Raw genomic sequence first — 19,897 nt, 5'->3', positions numbered from 1 at the left:
ATCTTTATTTTGGAAGATAAATTACAAATCAGAATAACTTTACCTTTCCAAACTATGCTTAAGTCTAGGGATCTACCTCACCCAGCAGCTGATGCTCCAGTTAGAACAAATTTAATTTACAAATTCTGAGTGTTGCTGTTCATAATCAGTCACAAAATAACCCATTTTCTTTAAATCGGTTCTTATGTTGTGAAATTAAAATTTAGTCCTAATTTTAATTTCACAACATATTAAGAAAAAATACTCTCCAGAATGTTAATAACGGAAACTAATGGAGAAGGAGGAAGGTGTTCAGGAGACAGAATTCTGCTTCGTCCAAGAGTCGGGAGGACTGTTCTGCGTGTCAGTGGACGCCATCGCCAAGACCCCAGACGACCGCCCACTGGGGAAACGCACTGTTCTGCGCTCTCCTGGGCCTGTCCTCTGTCATCAGTGAGTACATGGGGCAGAGGCCGCTACCCCGTTTCACAGACGGAATGAATGAGGCCCAGAGAGAATCGGCGAGTCGCCCCTGGTGGCAGAGCCTGGGTGGGGAGGAAAGGCCACCCTCTGGACCGTGCATTCCTGTGAGCAGAGACAAAATGAAACCTCTGTTCTCACACAGCTGGGGCTACTAAATGTAAATTCAGAAAGAGGAGAGTGTAAACTAATAAATATTTGAAAAATACACGCCCAACCCCCACACGACCAGGCTGGGGGGCCCGGTGCCGATGGGCAGTGGCCAGCAAGTCGGGGCTCATCTCATGGGTGAGAGTTTCTCCACTCTGAGAGCCAAGGACTCCCAGGCACAACGCCCAGATGCAGCCAAGGGCCAATCAGGAACAGGACAGGAGTTACGGGAGGGGGAAGAGGCAGACGCTCTGACGCTCAGAGAACCCCAGGGGCCTGCACAGGTGGAACCCTGGGCTCCACTAGGTAAGTCACCTCCTCAAGCCACCAGCAGGAGAGCCGATCACAGGACAGCCAGAGTGACACTGTGTGTACAGGATCACAGAGCGACCTGAGGGGCTGGAAGTGCCCGGCCTGGAAATAATGGGAGCAGACCCGGGTCCCGGCCTCCCCACAGCACACGGTGCCCAAACCCCGGACGCCAGTTGTTGGTCACTCAGGTGCACAGTCCCAACAGCCGAATGAGACCACGACTCTGGTGCCCAGTCGGTGTCATTTTGATTCGTGAACTTTTCTCAAAATCAAAACAAGAGCCTGTGTTTCAGAACAGAGGATGTTTTGAAGGCTGTGTTCTTGGCATTTGGGAGGAAGAAGTGAAGTTTATTCCCCAGAGTAAAGTCCAGGATCATTCATCCCACTACAAGCCCCTCAGTAACAGCAGGGACACTACCCGCCATGGTATCCTGGCGGCCCCTATGGGTGGCCCAGAGCACAGGGGACAGACCCAGCCTACTGTCCATATCTGCGTCCCAGAAGTCAGGGCACATCTCCCACCACCTCTGACCCCCCAGGAACTAGTGGCACACAGGGCACAACCGACCCCAGGCCTGGACGTCACATTCACGCTACAAAAACCACAGCTTCTTCTGTGCTAATGGATACCACTTGGAGCATGTGAACAAAGGAGGTACCCGGACAGGTGCCCATGAGAAAGGAGTGGTGGAGCCCTTGGGAGCCCGGCCGTCCTCAAGTCCACAGTCAGAGCACCTCCCCGACCGCCCAGTGCCCCCCCCCCCCAGGGACCCTGGCTGTCCCTGAGCCTGAGGTCAGAGCACCTCCCCAACCTCCCAGTGTCCCCCCTCCCCCTCCGAGGGACCCTGGCTGTCTCCGAGCCTGCATTCAGAGCACCTCCCCGACCTCCCTGTGTCCCCCTGGGGCCCCAGCTGTCCCCAAGCAGGCTCCTACCTAGGATCCACTTCTCCGACAAGTACATGACGCTCTCCTTCCTCCTTCCGTGGCAGGGCCCGATGAAGATGCTGGCCTGTCGAGGGACACCCGTGACCCGGCCCCCACACAGGAGGACCAGCTCCCATAGCTTGGCCCTGGGGGGGTCGCTGGCGGGCGAGATGAACATCGTGGGCTGACCGGTGAACAGGGTGCCCTGGTACTGCCCGGCGGACAGGTGGCGCTCCCGGCGGCAGAGCTGCAGGCAGAGATGGGGGGTTAGGCGGGAGCCAGGGCAGGGTCTGGAACAGGTGCACTGTGCGGCTCACGGCCTTTCTCGGGAAAGGGCAGAGTGAACGGCACGGGGCACGTCCTCGGGTGAATCCTGAATTCTGAGGACCGGAGCAGAAGATGACAGGAACACTGACATTATCTGAGGCAGCCTGAGAGCAAAACTCCAGATGAACGATTTACAGGCAAAAAAAGGCTTAGGGCTTTGAATTATTCCACACTCTAAACCAAAGCACTCGAAAGTAGCCAGCTGTGCAGCACAGTGAGGTGAGCCACACCTGGCTCTGTGAGCCCCGTGGCCAGGGCAGCAGCCACCCCCAGCCCCGCACCTGAGCAGCAGCCTCGGGCCTGGTGCTCTGGGTTCACACGAGGGTACAGAGCGGAACCTCAGCGGCTCCCCGAGCACCACGGGCTGGGAGCGGCATGGGCACCAGGGACATGGGGAGAAGCCGAACCGGGCTGGGGACACTTCAGGATCCGGATGCTGGGCCGCGCTCCTTTCTGTTGATGAGGTTGTGGTCGTCTGGCTGCCCAGGGGGCGGTGGGGAGGCCCAGTTATTCTAAACACACTTCACTCAGGACAGACTAACGGAGACGTCGTTTTAAGTGCAAACTCCCTCCAGGAGGCGCTGAGGGTGCCCTGCTGTCCACAGGGTGAGTGTTATAATCGGCTTATTGCCCTGAGGACAGAACTGAACATCTGAGACATTCGTTGTTTTGATGGGAGGTTTGTGGGAAAAAGATCAAGGGGTGCTTCTCAAGGAGTGTGACCAGGGCAGGGGACAGAGGGTGGGAGGGGGAACCCAGTGCTCCACCTACATGTGACAGAACTGGAGAAAGAACGAACTGCTCTCCCACCAGGTGTGCAAATTGCTCCTGTTTTTTAAGAAAAGAGGGTGTTACTGTAAAAAAAAAAAAGCCCAATGTTAAGCAACCTAAGTGTCCACTGATGGGTGAATGGATAGGGGTGGTCCCTATGTGTGATGGAATATTACTCAGCCATAAAAAAGGGCGAACTCTTGCCCTTTGCACAACATGGATGGACCTAGAGAGTGTTATGCTAAGTAAAACCAGACAGAGAAAGACAAATATCATGATTTTACTTAAATGTGGAATCTAAAGAACAAAATAAACAAAGAAATAAAATAAAAACAAACTCAGATACAGAGAACAAACTGATGGTTGCCAGATGGGAGGGGGGTTGGAGGGATGGGTGAAAAGGGTGAAGGAGTTAAGAGGCCCAAACGGCCAGTTATAAAAGCAGTCCCAGGGATGTAAAGTACAGCACAGGAAACAGTCAATAACACTGTAATAACTATAGATGGTGCCAGGTGGGCACTAATTGAGGTGACCACTTTGAAACTTAAACGAATGTCTAATCACCATGCTGTACACCTGAAATCAGTATGTCAACTGTAATTGAAAAACGAAAAATTTTAAAAGGTGATTGTGTGTTTTTCTAAATTCTGTATCACACGCATGCATATTTAGGATACAGGGGTTTTTTTTGTTTTTTTTTAAAATGGGATCCGGGGTTATCTTGGTAAATGGGAAAGCAGTAAACCCACTTTTAATCCAGTAGAAAAGGGCACATGTAACATGCCAGTAACAAGCAGCTGCGTGACCTATTACGAGGACATGTGCAGGCCTTCCAGGTGCTCAGAATGGGACTTTAGTGGCCGATCTCTGTGAATCCTCAGTCCTCTCCCTCCCATTTAGTCAACACTCACCCTCCACCAGGCCCTCGAGCACAGTGCAGGGGATGCAAATGTGAATAATCCGTGGCCTCTGACCTGAGACTAAACACATCCTATAAAAGTCAGCCCATGAAAATGCCTCCCTTCACTTATTTACTCAGCTTGAAGTCAGAGGGGTCAAAGAATTACAAAGACCCAAATAACTGAGTGGATGGGCATGCGGGTTCCCAATCCTAAGTAAAGTAGCTGCCAGGAAAGCCTAACCGAGATGTAGTTACTTAAAATTAAAGCTTAACGTGGGAAGTTAACCCATAAAGCGCTCCCTGATGTGTATACGGAGCTCACTGCCACAGAAAGGAAGATACAGGCCAGTCTAGTCTCATCCACACTGTAGGTGTGACAGGACACAGGATTCTGCTTGTCACCGAGCTGCAGTGACACTCATTTGGGAAGCAGCAGGTCCTAGGAGGCAACACTTCCCCACTGCTCCCGAGGACACACAGCCCCGCTGTCATCTCAGTCCCCCGGGGGGTTCCCTATTTCAGGTCCTCGTGACTGAGGAAACGGCTCTGGGAACCCCAGTCCCCATGTGGCCTCTCCCGTGGAGGCCACCTGTGCACGGACCACGACCTGGCGTGGCTACTGTGGGACATCAGTTGCCTCAGGAACCCACCCCCGGCAGTCAGCTCTTCCCTGTGCAAAGGCCAGTTCTGTCCCCACGGGGACATTCTACACACAATTCAGGACGGTAAGGCCGCAAGCAGCACAGAAGTCACTTTTTCCAGCTTCATTGAGAGATAACTGCTGTATAATCGGCACTGACTTGAACACCACAATGTGTCAGCACGTTGGCAATAAATGTTGAGAAATTTCACAGATCTTCCCCAGGAATGGGAGCGAGGGAAGGCGAGGAGGGCGGACGGGACCTGAGGGCCACTGCATCCAGGGCTCGTTCCGGGCAGACAGGGGACCCGTGACCCGTGCCTGGTGCTGGCACCTGGCCCAGCGTGGGGGCCTCTCTCCACAAGGACACTCCCAGTAAGCACATATCCCTGACGCTGTCCAGAGGAGGGCGGGGAAGGCTGCCCGGTGTGCGGGGTCTGCGGGGATGGTTTCTAACTTCTCCTTTCATGAGAAAATGAAGCAAAGCACCAGGTAGACACGTTCCCGACCCAAAGCCACCAAACGGGCCCCTCGCCTGCCCTCCACAGTCAACTGCAGTGTAAGCTGAGGCAGGATGCATTTCCCCCGCACTTCTTAAAAAAGTCTTTATTGCTGGAAGTACCCCCGTTTTCCCCGTACTTTTGCCGAGGGCTGTGAGGACGCCCGAGTTAGAACTTGGAGTGGGCCCAGCTTGGATTTTTTTAAAGTGCTATTGGAGTTTTAAAGGCTGCATAAGTGATGGGAACACAGTCGCCTTGGGAATCCACAAATAGCCTTTAAAAGGCTGTAAATCTGGGTTCCATGCCTCGCAGCTTTCAACGCGGTAAGTAGGTCAGAGCCCTGTCGGGGTTCCTGCTCCGCAGCATCCAGCTGGCGGGGCTCCCCGGCTCCTTCGCTAACAACATGCCAGCAATCCAGCCACACTCGCCTCCCGGCTGCTTTTCGCGCTCAGTTTTCAAAAATCATAACAAAACACACACATGGAAATCGCCTCTGGGTTTTATAGGACTTTTTATTTCACCCTTTAAAAACCCTCTGGTAGGTGGCAAGAAATGTGTAAACCTATGAAAATGCTGAAGCCTGTGTGTAAGTTAAAGTTGGGGTCCGCGCAGGCCTGCGGTCGGCAGAGCTGACTGAGTCAGGGCTGCGGGCCAGGCACTGGGCAATGGCATTTCCAAAGCTCCCGGTGACCCAGGGGCCACCAGGTGAGGAAGGGTCCTAAAGAGGATGGGCACAGCCAGCAGCCACCCGGCGGCTTTATAACACTAATGCTGGCCAGTCCCGGCCATTCTGATGAGGCAGGGATGTGGCCTGGGGATGTGGCCCAGGCAGCATAAGTTAAAAAAAAAAAAATCTCCCAGGTGATTCTAATGAGCCAGAGCCACTGAATCAGCATCAAAGGGGCTCCCAAGAGCTAGCATTTTGCCCCGAAAGCCCTGTCTGCAGCGCTGAGGGCCAGGAGCATAGGGGAAAGGCACCTGTGAGAAGTACTTAAGGGTGGGCACCTCCTGCCTTGCATCGACCCACCCACCGAAGGAGAATAGGACATAGTCCCTTAGAGGATGAGAGGAAAAAACCCACCCAAGTGTGAGAGTCCAGCCGATGCCATTTTAGCTCCGAAACAGAGCGGCCGCCCACTAGGAGATGGACGTCTGGGTTAGAGCCCTGGTCTCCAGTCGCTCGGTCTCCTCTCCAGTTTGTCTGGAGGCTGCCAGCCTGTCCTGTCTCCATCTGCAGGCCCTGTGCCTCCTCCTGACCCCTTGTCCCACCCTGGCACAGAGGCCTACCCCCCAGTCCTGCTGGGGCCCCAGCTCATCTCGCTCTGGGCAGTCCTGGCCAGGCTCCCTCCTGGGGGCTGACCTTCCTCATGCCAAGTCCTGCATGGCCGGCTTCCCAGGCCCACCAGCTTCTCGCAGGTGCTCTAGTGGTTCCACTGCCGAGAGCCCCCGACAGGCCCCGCCTCACACCAGGGCCTTGCTTGTTGTTTGGCCTCCACGTTTCTCAGGAGCATCTTCCTCCCTCTGATCTAACTCCATTCGCCAGCTCCATGTGCAGGGGGAGAGGAAGAGCATGTCCTCTGTCCCCTCCCGTCAGCTGACGACTGTGGTTGTTTGACTGGGGCACCATCGAGACACCTCCCATAGGCCAGGTTTTTTTGTTGAAGTTTTTATTCAGAGCCGTATTTTGGGTCGAGATTTGCAGAATGATCTACTGTGAATTTTGTTTTTAGGTCACTCTGAGGACACTTCACCTGCTACTGTGACCGTTGCAGCGTGAGTTAGGATGAATTTCATTTGCTTTCTCCAAAGTTGTCTTCCCCCTTCTTTGAGGGTTAGTAGGCGGTTTAGATATTCTGTTCTGTACACAGGTATACGAGACAACTATATCATTTCAAGGTTCCAAGAACCCGTTTTCCTTATAGTTAAATCAGGCACATTCTTCCAAAGATGAGGGACAGCTCCTAGGAATCCTGTGAATCCAGGCTCAGTAACCTGGGGCTGCCCCCAGGAGCCACCGAACTTACTAACTGTTGGAAAAGTTGCTTATACAGTGGTACCTCGGTTTTTGAACATTTCTGTTGACAAACATTTCGGTTTACAAACACCGTAAACCAGGAAGGAAATGCTTCGGTTTTGAACACGCCTCGGAAGTCAAACATGCTGCGCAGCTTGCGCTGAGGGCACGATCCTGAGGCCCGGCTGCTGGCTGTGGATCCCTCGGTTTTCAAATGTTTCAGAGCTCGAACAGTCATCCGGAAGGGACTGCATTCGAAGACCGAGGCACCACTAGTCTTTCCACTAAAACAAAGCTTATCCGTCTGGACTTTTAAAAATCAAACTAAACATCTTATTTTACAAACACAATTTCTTTAATTCCCAGTGCTTAAAACTCAAGCTCGGTTTCTGAACATCCTTCAAATGCAGGCATAGGCCGGGGCCAGTGACCATCCTTCTGGACTGGACCGGAGAGCAGCCGCCTCCCTCCCACCCAGCACCGGCAGACGGCTGCTCACAGCGGAGCGTGGCTGTCTAGAGATGGCAGCTGTCCTCGGTGTCCCGGCTGGATTAAGCCACAGCACTGTTCACGTCTGACTTACCTGCTGCTGAGTCTCAGGTCAGAGACACAGCCCGCCCGTCACACTTTCCTGCCAATCCACCCAGGGCTGTGGCTTCTGGGAACACCCAGGGAAGGCAGGGTGCTCCCTGCTCCTACGTTTCAAAGCACTTCCTCCTGGGCGAGACTAAGCTTTTTGCCAATGAAGATGAAGTCCCAAGGGAGGAGGGGCACCAGGAGGCAGGAGAAAATAGGCAACGGATAAACCCTTAGGAAGGAAAGAGTAATGTGGGTGTCAGCAATTGGACAGAGGGGTAGAAACGCCCCATGCATGAGGGTTGGGCCTGCATTTTAGGAGCCCAGGAAAAGAGGGGCCTGGGCACCAGGAGGCCTGCATTCCCCACTCCCAGTGCTACAGGGTCATGCTGGCCGAGACTCGCCTATCCCTCACCCCTCAGGGAGCTGCCAGATGGAAAGGAGTGACCGCCCCTCAGGAAATAACAGAAGGTGAGCTTCTACTGCACGAGACTTTATAACTGTGAAAAAATTGTCCACATCACAAAACTATGCTGGAGAATGCAGACAGTCACTGTTTACCCACCAACAACTCGTCCTGGAGGTTTATTGGGGAATTTGGTTTTTCGGCTGTATGGTATGGAGCCCCACACAGAGACAGGGCCAGATGGTCCAGTGTCCACTCCTCTTTCGAGGCTCCAACACTGGTGGAAATAGCAGAGGCTAGTGGGAGACAGGTGCACGGCTTTCTGTTGGCGCTGTCCCTGGTGCTGCCCCCGTGGGTAGTGAGGACCTGAGACCTGGGGGGCCAGGGCCAGCCCAGCCCAGCCGTGAGGCAGACAGACATACAAGCCAAGCACGAGAAGGACCCGGTTCGCTGTTATGGAGATGGAGCCCTCGGAGGCCTGCTTCTCAGTGCAGCCTGGGCTCTGTGAGGTCCGGAGAACCGGTGATGGTCCAGAGTTCATTACCGGCTACATCTCAGTTTGGACCTCTCCTGAGAGCCTCACACAGCCCATGCTCAGGTCTCTGCTGGAAACCATGGCCAGCCTCAGGAATAAGTGGTGCCTGCAGACATGCTGAGGGTGGGAAGGTGTGTCCAGGCCCAAACGCCCCCCACTCCTCTGTGCTGGTCCTTCACCAGGGTTATACCCGGGGAGGGACTGCACTGGCTTGAAGTCACTTAAATGCATAAGCAACCGATGGTACCATTTCCTAGCAATGTGTACGTGCTTTTTGTGTTTGTGATGAACTTTGAAAACCTACCGTATGGAGGTATAACTTATGAACAATAAGATGCACCCATTTTAAATGCACAAAGTTTGATGACTTTGACACATCTACACGCCCAAGCGTGACGCAGCCCTATCGAGGTTAGCAGGCGTCCATCGGTGGAGGCTCGCGCTCCCTTGCCCGCGGGCCCGCCGTCAGGGCGGAGGGTGCAGCCTGTCCTTGGAGCTCCGGGCGGGTGAGACGCTGTCTGGCTGCTTCTGCTCAGCACCACGTGTTCGAGATTCGGTGATGTGGCTGGTGCGCGGATTTACTGCCGCAGGTGCTGCTGTGTTAATTTCTGGCTGTACCGCAATCTTCACCCACTCGCCTGTGACTGGCATTTCGGTTGTCCTCGACCTTGGAGCAGGGCTGCTACGGACAGCAGCCTGTCTTTTTACAGGTGTCTCTCTCCCTGCCTCCTAGAATTGGAATGGTGGGGCCACTGGGAAAGTTACTCATTAAATTTCAATGAGAAATTGTCAAGCAGATCTCTGAGGTGTCTGCCGTTTCCTCTTCCCCCGAAAAGTACGAGTTCCAGCTGCTCCGTGTCCTCTTGCCACGTGGCACTTTAATTGTGGCATTAACTTAACCTGGCCACCGCGGGGAGTGGACTCGGCTCACTGTGGTTTCCACCCCATTTCCCAGACGACTCGTCACCAGCACCTTTTCGCCTGCTCTGTCGTTCAAGAACCTTCTGTGAAGTTCTTGCCCATTTTTAAAGAACGTGGATTGGGTTGTAAGAATTCTTTATCTAGCCCAGCTGGGCGTGGCTCAGCGGTTGAGCATCGACCTGGGATCCAGGCGATCGGGGTTCGATTCCCGGTCAGGGCACATGCCCAGGTTGCGGGCTTGATCAATGACTCTCTCATCATTGATGTTTCTCTCTCTCTCTCCCTCTCTTTTCCTTTCTCTGAAGTCAATAAAGATATATTTTTTTAAAAAAAGAATTCTTTATCTATTTTGAACACAACTTCCTTTTCAAATATGTGGACTATAAATAGTTTCTTAATTCTGGGGCTCGCCTTTCCATTTTCTCAATGGTGCCTTTCAAAGAACATTAACTTTTCATTTTCATAAAGTCAGACTCGGGTTCGTAACACAATCAACACAGAAACTCTCTATACACACACGCACGCACACACACTGACGCGCACACACAGACGTGCGCACACATACACACACATGCACGTATGCACAATTTTATATACCTTATATGCATATATTCATTTATTTATAATTTTCTCTACTTTAAGACCACACGCAGCAGGCCCTATTTAGTTTACTATATCTCTTAGAATAATCAAGATGGAATAAAATCCAAAAACACAAAACAATATCCTTCAGAGAGTGGCCAGAAGTCAGACCCAGGAGCAGAGTTTAAAGGAGTCAGATCTGCAGTTGGGCCACGGGGTGACTCAGAGGGAAGGAGATAAGATCTGTCTACGAATACCTGGACGTGTAAACAACAAGGAAGCCACAAAGCAAACCAGCCCACAAAAGCTGAGCAGGAATGTTCTGTGGACTCAGGGAAGGAAGTGGACGGGCGAGGAAGCCTTCCCACGGGCCGTGCTCTGAGTGGGACCCAAGGCGGGCGCCTCCCTTCTGCCCCACCCTCCCCCATCTTTCAAGGTCCCGGACTCTCGCCAGGGTTCCAGGTCTGGTTCTTTCCCAGCCCATGGGTTCCGGTCCACACATGCAGCTGCCGGGCCGCCTCCCATCAGGACTCTTAGGTCTGACTTCATCTGCCTCCAAGTCATTGCCTGGGAATCCTCACAAAAGCCGGAGCCCAGGTCCCCCTCTGACTGCAAACCTGCAGAAGTGGAAAGACCTGAGTTTGGTCTTATGGCCTCTACGATGTGGTTCCTAATGACCTCCCTCCTTCCCAAAGAGCAGCCGTCCGGAGTCTTTCTGCTGGAGGAACCAGCCCCCGGCCCTCTATCTGCCCAGCACCTGGACCTTGTCACCCCTCCAGTCAGGCTCGATTTTAACTCCAGATGTTCCTCAGGGTCTTCAATGCAGATGCAGGGCATTGAGAAAACAGACAAAAACATGGACCTCGCCTCCAAGAAGCTCATCGTCTCCCAGGAGACAAACATAAACGACTCCTTAACATATTAACGATCCTCTTACACAATAGCATGTGTGCTGGTGACATGAACAACTGAGAAACCATAGGAGAGGGTGAAATTAACCTCTCCTGAAGGTCTGGGGATGCTTCCCAGAAAGCGTGTCCTGAGCATAACTAGGAAAAGAACATGTGTGTGTGTGTTGTGTGTATGTGTGTTGTGTGTATGTTGTGCATGTGTGTGTGTGCACATGTGCTGTGAGTGCATGTGTGGTGTGTACATGTGCTGTGTGTTGCATGTGTACGTTGTGTGCTGTGTGTGCATGTGTGCTATACGTGTATGTGTGCACATGTATATGTGCTACGTGTGCAAGCTCATGTGCTGTATTATGCTGTATGTGTGCTGTGTTTGTATGTGTGCTGTACATGTGCTGTGTTGTGTGTGTTGTGTTATGTCAGTGTTGTGTGTGTGCTGTGTGTGCCGTGCGTATAGTATGTATGTGTGGTTTGCATGTGTGCGTAAGTGTATGTGCATGTGCTGTATATTGTATGCGTGTGCGTGTGTTGTGTGTGTGTTGTGTATGTGTGTGTGTGTGTGTGTGTGGTATTGGTATTGTGATGGGCAGGCAAGTGGCTCAGGAATCAGGATGGTGAGGCCGGGCTCACTGTGAGAGCTGAGTGGGTGCCCACTGAACCTGGGGGAATGTCATGGAGCAGCAGAAGGCCAGCCACCACCCGAGTTCACATCCACAATGCCAGGTAGTCATTAATGTGCCTAAAGGGGCAGGCTCCTGAGCTTCAAAAAGAGGTGCTGCCCGATCAGATACTGGGCCAGGGACCCTAACAGCCACCTTACCAAAGATGCACAGATGGCAATGAAAGGATGCTCCGCATCATAGCCCATCAGGGAGTGCAAATTAAACAGCAGTGAGACCCCACTACACACCTGTCAGAAAGGCCAAAACCCAGACACCGACCACACCCAGTGCCGGGAGGGTGTGGAGCAGCAGGAACCTCACTCGCTGCTGGCGGGAGGGCAGGTGGGGCAGGCACCTCGGGGGACAGTGGCTGTTTCCTATAAAACTAAACATGCCCCTATTATAACAGTCCAGCAACCATTCTACTTGGTATTTACTTAAAAGAACTGAAAACTGACATCCAAACAAAAACCTGCACATGGATGTCTATAGTAGCTTTAGTCATAGTTGCCGCAAGTTGGAAGCTGCCAAGATGCCCTCGGTGACAGATAAACTGTGGTCCATCCACACAATGGAACAGTATTCAGCTAAAAAGAAATGACTATCATGTCATGGAAGGTCGAGAAGGAACCTGCAATGCATGTGACAGAAGCCACCTGAAAAGGCCACACACTGAGTGATTCCAACTCTGTGATAGCCTGGAAAAGACAAAACTGTGGGACAGTAGAAAGGTCAGGAGTTGCCAGGGGCTGGGTGATGGAAAGGATGACCAGGCGGAGCCCCGGGGACTTTCCAGGCAGTGAAACTGCTCTGTGTGCTACCGTAGTGGTGGACACACGTCACCATGCATTTATCCAAACCCACAGCATGTACAAGAGCGACCCTGATGTCCGCAGGGTCATCAGTGATAAATGTCCCATCTGGTGGGGTGCTGATAGGGAGGGAGGCCGTGCGCATGTGTGTGTGTGGGGGGCGTATAGAGGAAATCTCTGCACCTTCCTCTCAATTTTGCTCAAAACCTGAAACTGTTCTAAAAAAAAAAAAAAAAGGTCTTAATTAAAAAGAAGGGAAAAGTGGTGCCGCCGTGTCCGGTGGGAAGAGAGCTTGGTTAGCACCTGCCCCTCAAAGCCTTCGCCACACTGCTCGGCGTCTTCTGATGCGCCTTGGAATGCTTAGGGCGGTTGTAAACGTCCTAATTTAGCAGAGGGCTGGCCAGGGTCACAGAAATTAGAGTAGCTGGGACTCAGTCTCAGGGGCCCCAATTCCCCGGGCACTGTCCCCGGCCCCCTGCCTGGGCTCCTCATGCAGTTCCATTAGACGCAGCCCCTGACCCGTTAGTGCCACAGGGAGTTTTCAAAACACAGAGCTCTTGCCGGGGTGGCCGCAGCTTCTGCATATTTTAAGGCGGCATCCAGCCTAATCTTTCAGAAAAGGACGGGAGACTCAAACCAGAGACTCCTATGTCTGTACCAGCTCCAAGCTCCTAGTTCTATCAATCAAACTCCTATCGGCTTCTGCTGTTAAACGCTCACTTTAAAGCACTCGAGAGCAAACAGAGCACAAAGGAATAAATCCAGGGTGCGTTTCATCTTCATGAGCCTCAGGCCCCCTCCCCTGGCTCATGGTTACGTTTGAAACAGCAAAGGCACCGAGGCACCTGAGGGCTCGCTGCGGTTGCTCTCAGTTTGCAACATAGATAATTGCTATGTATCCGTATCTACAGCCACAGATACATGAGAATTTCTCTGCTTTATTCTTGATAGCTGGCATTTAAAAAATGTACACCATCTCTAATTGAATCTTTCCTACCCCATTCACTCTCACTGCATTGAAACAAAAAAACAAAACCCAGAGTGAAGATAAAGAGTAAATCCAGGGGAAAACTACCGGGAGGCCGCCTATTTCCAACAACAGATGACTCAGCGGCACCTGAGAATTTGTTGTGCCTGCGTGTGCCACGCTCTGAACTTCCCGTCTCAATAAAACACCAAACAAGTCGTGCTTCCTGCACAAATAAGCCATTACATCAAGCTGTTCCTATAACCTCGGGCTCTGTCTCCACTCCAGCGTTTTCTTTGGCAAACGTAGAAACATTCTAATTAAAGTGGGGAGGAAAACGAGCATCATTCACCACGGTGAGAGCGCGCAACAGAACATCCTCCCTTCTCCCTCTCGCTCGGCTGGGCTGCGCGTCGGGCGGCGCGGGCCCGGCGTCACGCAGTCCCGGACCGATGCCCAGGTAGTGACAGAGAGCGCGCCTGAGTCACCGGGAGAAAATTCCAAAGGTATCGATGATTCCTGTCACAAGCTTCACATTCTCTTAAAAATATCCTTCCGGGGCTGGGAGGAAGTACATTCCTTTAGGGAACACGTAACAGCAGCGAGGTTGCTTTGTAAGATTTTGAGATTAGGAGAGAGAGGCTTCCTATTTACAGCCATGTGTGCGGGGGGGGGGGGGGGTATTCTCACTGCCCAGGACCTCTGAAAATGCTCACTTTTATCAGAACTTCAGTCTATTCTCTACGCAGCACCAGCTGAAGCGGCTGCATGCTTTCTAAGATGCACGGTCTAATGAGAAGTGATGGGACCTGTTCCTTCGTCCTGGTTAAGGAGGGTGCATGTCTGTGTCTACATGCAGGCACGAGTCTCAGTACAGTCTCAATGAAGCCACGTTCCTTGTCTGTTAACTGAAAAGGCCTGTGCTTTGGAAAGTCACACCCTGACCCGCGGCAGTGCTGGTGTGGCTGGAATAAATTAATTTTATTTATCTATCAGTTCTGGAAGGGGCTCTGTGACCATAGGCGGGAGCCAGGAGCAAGCCCACAGCCCCTCCTTCTCCAGGGCTGCAGCTGCCAAGCTCAAGTGCACATCCCTGGGTGTCTGTTTGTCTGTCAGGATCCTGCACAGAAGCCCTGACTAGGGGAGGGAGTGCGCAGGGGGTGGCAGCCACACACTAGGTCTCCCTCTCCTCCGGCGGGGGCACAGCTGCCAACCTTGCTGGACACCTGCCTGTCAAGCACCGATGAACAGAACTCGGACATGGGGGAGAGGCGGCAGGGAAGCCTCCGGTGGCCCATCACCTCCTCTTCACAGCTCTGTCTGCCTAAAGGCTGGTGTCCTGCCCCCCGAAGGGACAGCCATGCCTGCCTAAGAAGAAAGCAGGGCCCATCTTCCCTGGAGAATCTGAGCAATGATCCACGGCCCCCCCCCCAGCCCTATAAACTGTATGGAAAGTAAGCCCAGCCTGGCTTTACAGAAGTGTCCGAGGACCCTCCCAGTCCAAGCAAACACAGGGACCCCTCAACCCAAACTACCCTGAACCGCAGCCTGGAGGCAGCGATTTGAGGGGCAAGACAAGAGTAAGGCCTTTTGTTTATTTGGGGGAGGAGGGGAGAGAAACCGAGTGCCTAGATCACCTTTAAATAACTAAGTACAGCCTAGGGTCAGAGTGACTTTGACTTACAATGAGAAACTGAGTCTTATAGGAAAACCACTGTGTGCCTGGGTTAAAATCAAATGAGGGTTAGGACGAACCTTTACGCCAAGGAAGGCATGGGGCCCACAGCAGAGCGCAGAAGGTCCTTGGCAGGGGTCTTCTTACTTGATGGGTGGGATGCCAGGCACGGTGCTGGGTTCCGAGCCCTGGAAAGGAGGCCCTGCCCAAGCTGAAGGGCCACCAACCAAGTTCTGAGCAAGACTGAGCCCCTCAACCTTTCCTGAGACAGTTTCCTTAACTGCAAGCCCAGAGGGCTGGGCACCCCCAGAGGAGCCCGAGGTCCCCCTGCTCCAGGACTCTCACTGAGACGGGTCCCTGGAGGTGATGAGTGTCAGGAGTCAGGGCCCCAAGCTGTTCCTTTTGAAACGACTTTAAGTATCTACGGCTTTGACTTCCCACCATGTCCCCGGCGCCACCACCTGCCAGGAGCTGGGGGATTGATTTCAAGTATCTCACACCAACCCCCAGGGCAGGATTATCACCCCAGGAAACAGATGAAGAAACAGGCTCAGAAGAATGGATCCATTTTCCAGGAAGACTAAGGCCTGCATCCCCACCCCGTACACCTGCCTCCACGCCAGCTCCTTCCCACCAGGCACTAAGCCTTCCCCTCAGAAGTCACCTCAAGATGACGGGGTAACAGGCCGGTTCTCAGGGGGGAAGACGGGAGGGGGGCCAGGGAGGGGGCTTCAGCTTCGCGACACTGTAAAACCTGCAACAGTCTGTGAGAAGCCAACAGGAGCGGAAGCAGCGAGAACATCAGGACTTGGCGAAGCTGGGTGGTGGGGCCCGTTCTCCAGGCGCTCGAGAGGCTCCATCAAACACACGCGATAAAGGAAAGCGCCCACCAGCCGTGGCGCCCGAGCACAGCCTGCCCCGCCACCGTCGCCCGCTGCAGTTCCCACTCGGGTTTCTCGGGACGATGACTATGCAACTGGAAGCTTGATTTTCTCACTGAATGTTCGACAACGATCCCGTGTGACTGAAAACGCTGCGAAACCGCCTCCAGCTGCCCCGGCCGCCCCCATCGCTCACGCTTCTGGTCCTCACTCCCCTCACTGTGCAAAACGTCTTGTAATGAGGGTGGCGTTAAAGCAGCATAGTGTTTTATGAATCAAGACTTCTCTTGAATTACTTTTATTCCAATAAGCACAGGTGGCAGAATATTCAGCATTTACTGCCTCGTCTTCACATTTCAGTCTGAAGACAAACACAATGCAGAAGCACGCAAACGGCTGGGCACCGATTTAAACATTAATAAATCCGAGACTTTGCACCTAACTTACTGAGTTGCCACAAGTTGCAACACCTGAAAAACCACCGAGGATGATGGGGGGGGGGGGGTCTGACAAACAGGGGACTCCTTGTTTCTACTGCACGGCTTGGGGACATCACATGAGGCGCAGGAAAAAGGGAGCTGCGCATAGTAGGCACGCAGGAGGGCTCCTCTCCCCCCCTTCCTGAAACCACGCCCTGCCGTTCCGGGTTCCATCATTTCCAGATGCCTGCTCTCCCGGTGACATCCCGGGCGGCACAGATTGATGTCACCAAGCCTGGAATTTCTGGTGGAAACGGCAGATGAACTCACTGGATGCTAAGATCCTGTTTTCCTGTCAATATCCTCAGCAGCAGAATTATGAGGAAAGAGAGGAAGCCCAGGGCATAAATAAGTTCCCTACTCACCCCCAGCCTCCGCTGGTGCTGAGCAAGATTCCCGTAAATCCAGGTACAGCTGTTTGTTAAGAAAGAAAACAAATAATTGACAAAAATGCCATTGAAGTCTGGGTTCTGGAAAATGGCCTTGTCTCTGTCACATCTCCCTAGGACGCGTCCCTGCAGAGCAAACCTGCCGGCCCTGGGACCACTCCTGTAACTCTATCGCCTAGGTATTCTAATGACTTTGTCTCTAATTTTCATACCTTGGCCATTTAATAAAGATCTGTTTGTAAAAGCAACAGCATATTTTCAGGGGCGTCCGTATCACTCTCTCAATGCTGCACCTTCTGTCCCCTCCACTTTCAATCATTTTTCTGACGCTCGTCTTTCCCATCAGGAGGGGGGCCCCAACCTGTCTGTGTGGTTCTGGACCTGGCCCAACATGCTGGGAACCACCTGGGGGAGGGTGGACAAGGTGGGCAGGAGACTCAGGTGTGTCCCGGACAAAGACAGGAAATAAATCGAATGTGGACGGAGGGTCCCGGCAACGCCTGCTGCAGGACAGGTGAGCTGCCAGCCCAGGGTGCCTGCGAGCCCCAAGCCGCTCAGGGCCGGCCGACCCAACGCACCCTACTCTGCAGACCCCTCCTTGGGGAGGTGCTGGGCCTCCTCCCTGGTAACTCCAGCTGGCCCGCAGGGAGGGTCTCAGCCTGCCTCCGCGCTTATCAAACTATTCCTTCAACCACAAGGTCCGTTTCCAAGGGATGTTCTCACAAACATGATGTTCTTTCCAGGGCTTTCCTTTTCAGACCTTTTTTTAAAGATTATTTTCAGGGAATTTTGAGTTCTGACTCCATGGAAGCTTAGCAGCCTTTCTAGACTGACTGCTCCATGGTGGCCAAGCCTCTCCTGTCTCTGAGGTATCACTAGGCCACTAGGGCCATGCAAGCTGCTCCCACCAGATAAACATTGTCACCAACAAGGATGAGTGGCCATGACCAACACTGAGCCCGGGACAGGTGTCCCAGCCCCCACTGTGTGTGTAGCCCCAAGGCCCCTAGAAAGCCCGGATCCTGGAGCCCTCACGGCAGTGATGGGAGCATTTCAGGCAGGACACTGAGCAATCGCCTTTGGGGTCAAGTTAGCCTATGGCCTTTTCCAGAGTTATAACCCGTGGAAGGCATCTACACAGTGTAGCTATGATCCCTGCGACCCGAAGGCCTCACCTCCAGCTGTTTAGAATGGCTGTGGGTTTGGGCTGAGTATTTTCCTAAAAATGCATCTGGGAAAGAATTCCCACCCATGTCCCTCCCCACAAGCCTTTATCATGGCTCGTATTTATCCTTTTGAAAGACCACGTGCAAACGCCCATCAGGGCAGTGACGGTCAGGGAAGCAAGGCCTGGGTGGTATTTTGAGCTGTGGGTGAAAAGAGAGACCACTTTGTCCTACCCAAGGATGAGGGAGGCTCTCCCAATACCCAGGGGACCCCCAATTCCAATTCAGAAAGGCAGGTGGCATTCTGCTGTCTTGGGGGAAGGGACGCAGGCAGTGGAGGCCTTGTTCCCCATGACACCCAGCCTTGGGCTGGGCTGGCCTTCCAGAGCGACCCTGGAGGCAGGTGGAGGTGCCCTGGATGACCTAGGCTCAGGATCACTGAGCGCCTCATCCTGAGCTCTCCCCCACGGCGAGCTCACTGAGAACTCCTCAGCCTGCATCTTTTACAACTAGACGCGTCCTTCCCACCCGCGGGACTGAATAAAAGGAACCGGCACTGGGAACCCACAGGGAAAATAGCATGGCGCTGTGCCCCCTCACTAACCCTAACGCAACACTGCGGGCTGGGGCACATTAAACATTATGCTGCCCTGAACCCGTGAAAACGCACCATCGTGGACGACACTCGGACACGGGCCCGGCCTGGGGCAGCTGCCGAGAATGAAACGCGCTCTCAGTCAGAGGACTGTACATTCGGAACCGGTGACCGCTTTCACCCGGGGCCACCTGGTCTGGATCAGGTGCTCTGCACGCGACAGTTCAACTCAACCTGGGGCCATTGACCGATATATTTTGTGACTTCATTCAAACGCAACAGGCCCATGAGGTGATAAGGGGCCCAATGAAAAGACTCCAGCAGCACCCAGTTTAAAGAACAGAGCTCCCAGTGAGCCAGGTGGCCTGAGGAGAGGGTGCACAAATACTTAGTCTTAATTAGCCCAAGGGCTCGTGACATCTCTGCGGCACCCTGGCCGCCTCGGCTGTCCCCCGGGCTGATGTCCTCGCTCAGAGCCACTGCATTCGCTTGGTCCTTGTTCCACAGGCCACCTGACTCACCCGGTTCCTGCTTCCACTGTCATTTCATCGGGTATTTCCTTATTGTCATTTCATGGATGCTATTAACACCGTTTTTTAAATTACTTTTACCCAGCACCTTTAGGTGTTCTAAGTGGAAGAGTCAACCCCAATACCAAACCCACCCTGTAGCTGAAATTCCCATATCCGCTCCCTCCAGAAGGCCCAATGACGGTCCTTAAGCAACCTCTGGTGGATGCTGGGTTCTCGTTCAGGCCGACACGTGACCTGCACGGCCGTCCCGTTGCGCCTCGGGGCTCCCTCCAGCCTTACCTTCTTCCCACCTCTCCCCTCAGCCTCCGGGAGCCCTTCACATCAGGTCAGTCCACTCCCGAGGCCCCACATGCATTCTCTGCTGTGAAGTCGAATGTCCCAGCCAGTCCTTGGAAGCGGGGTCTGGGTGGGGTCTCCGTGGTCTCCTATTTATTGTACAACTTTCCCTCCGCCAGGGATGTAACTGCCTTCACTTTTGGAGTCTCTATTCTGGGGGAAGGTTCTTTTGAAATAAGGAAACACTTGGATGGAGGAGGTCACTGAAGTGCTCCTGGCTGATGGGTCAGGTGTCCCTGCTCGGTGTGCTCCCCGGCAGGACCCAGAATCAGCAGGGAGGCCGTCAGAGCACTGTCCCCGGGACCCTGGAACTCCCTCCTCAGGCTGTAAGTAAATGGGCTACAAGCAGGATCGGGTCTCTAGCGCACCCCTCAAGGAGACAGACACACAGACCTCTACTTTTCCCACTGCTGCTTCACTCACTGGGAGGTAACCTGGTAACCAGAGGACAGAGATATAGCTTCTGGCTCTGCGTG

The 19,897-nt window shown here is 53.3% G+C and overlaps 1 protein-coding gene across 3 annotated transcripts in view; it reads right to left on the bottom strand.

Annotated features, from left to right (window-relative positions):
• MCPH1 (microcephalin 1) overlaps positions 1–19,897 on the bottom strand; it is a 124,486-nt gene that overhangs the window by 6,889 nt on the left and 97,700 nt on the right. For 2 of the 3 annotated variants that reach the window (XM_081129500.1, XM_081129497.1), the window contains one exon: positions 1,855–2,092. The exons of the other annotated variant lie outside the window; for it this stretch is intronic. In XM_081129500.1, coding sequence (XP_080985626.1) covers positions 1,855–2,092 — 238 coding nt within the window. The remainder of the gene's footprint in view (positions 1–1,854; positions 2,093–19,897) is intronic. 3 annotated transcript variants of the gene reach the window in all.

The sequence above is a fragment of the Miniopterus schreibersii genome, assembly GCF_964146895.1.
Source record: "Miniopterus schreibersii genome assembly, chromosome: 2".
Lineage (NCBI taxonomy): Eukaryota > Metazoa > Chordata > Mammalia > Chiroptera > Miniopteridae > Miniopterus > Miniopterus schreibersii.
The sequence above is the reverse complement of the archived record's forward strand: the minus strand, read 5'-3'. Positions and strand labels throughout refer to the sequence as shown.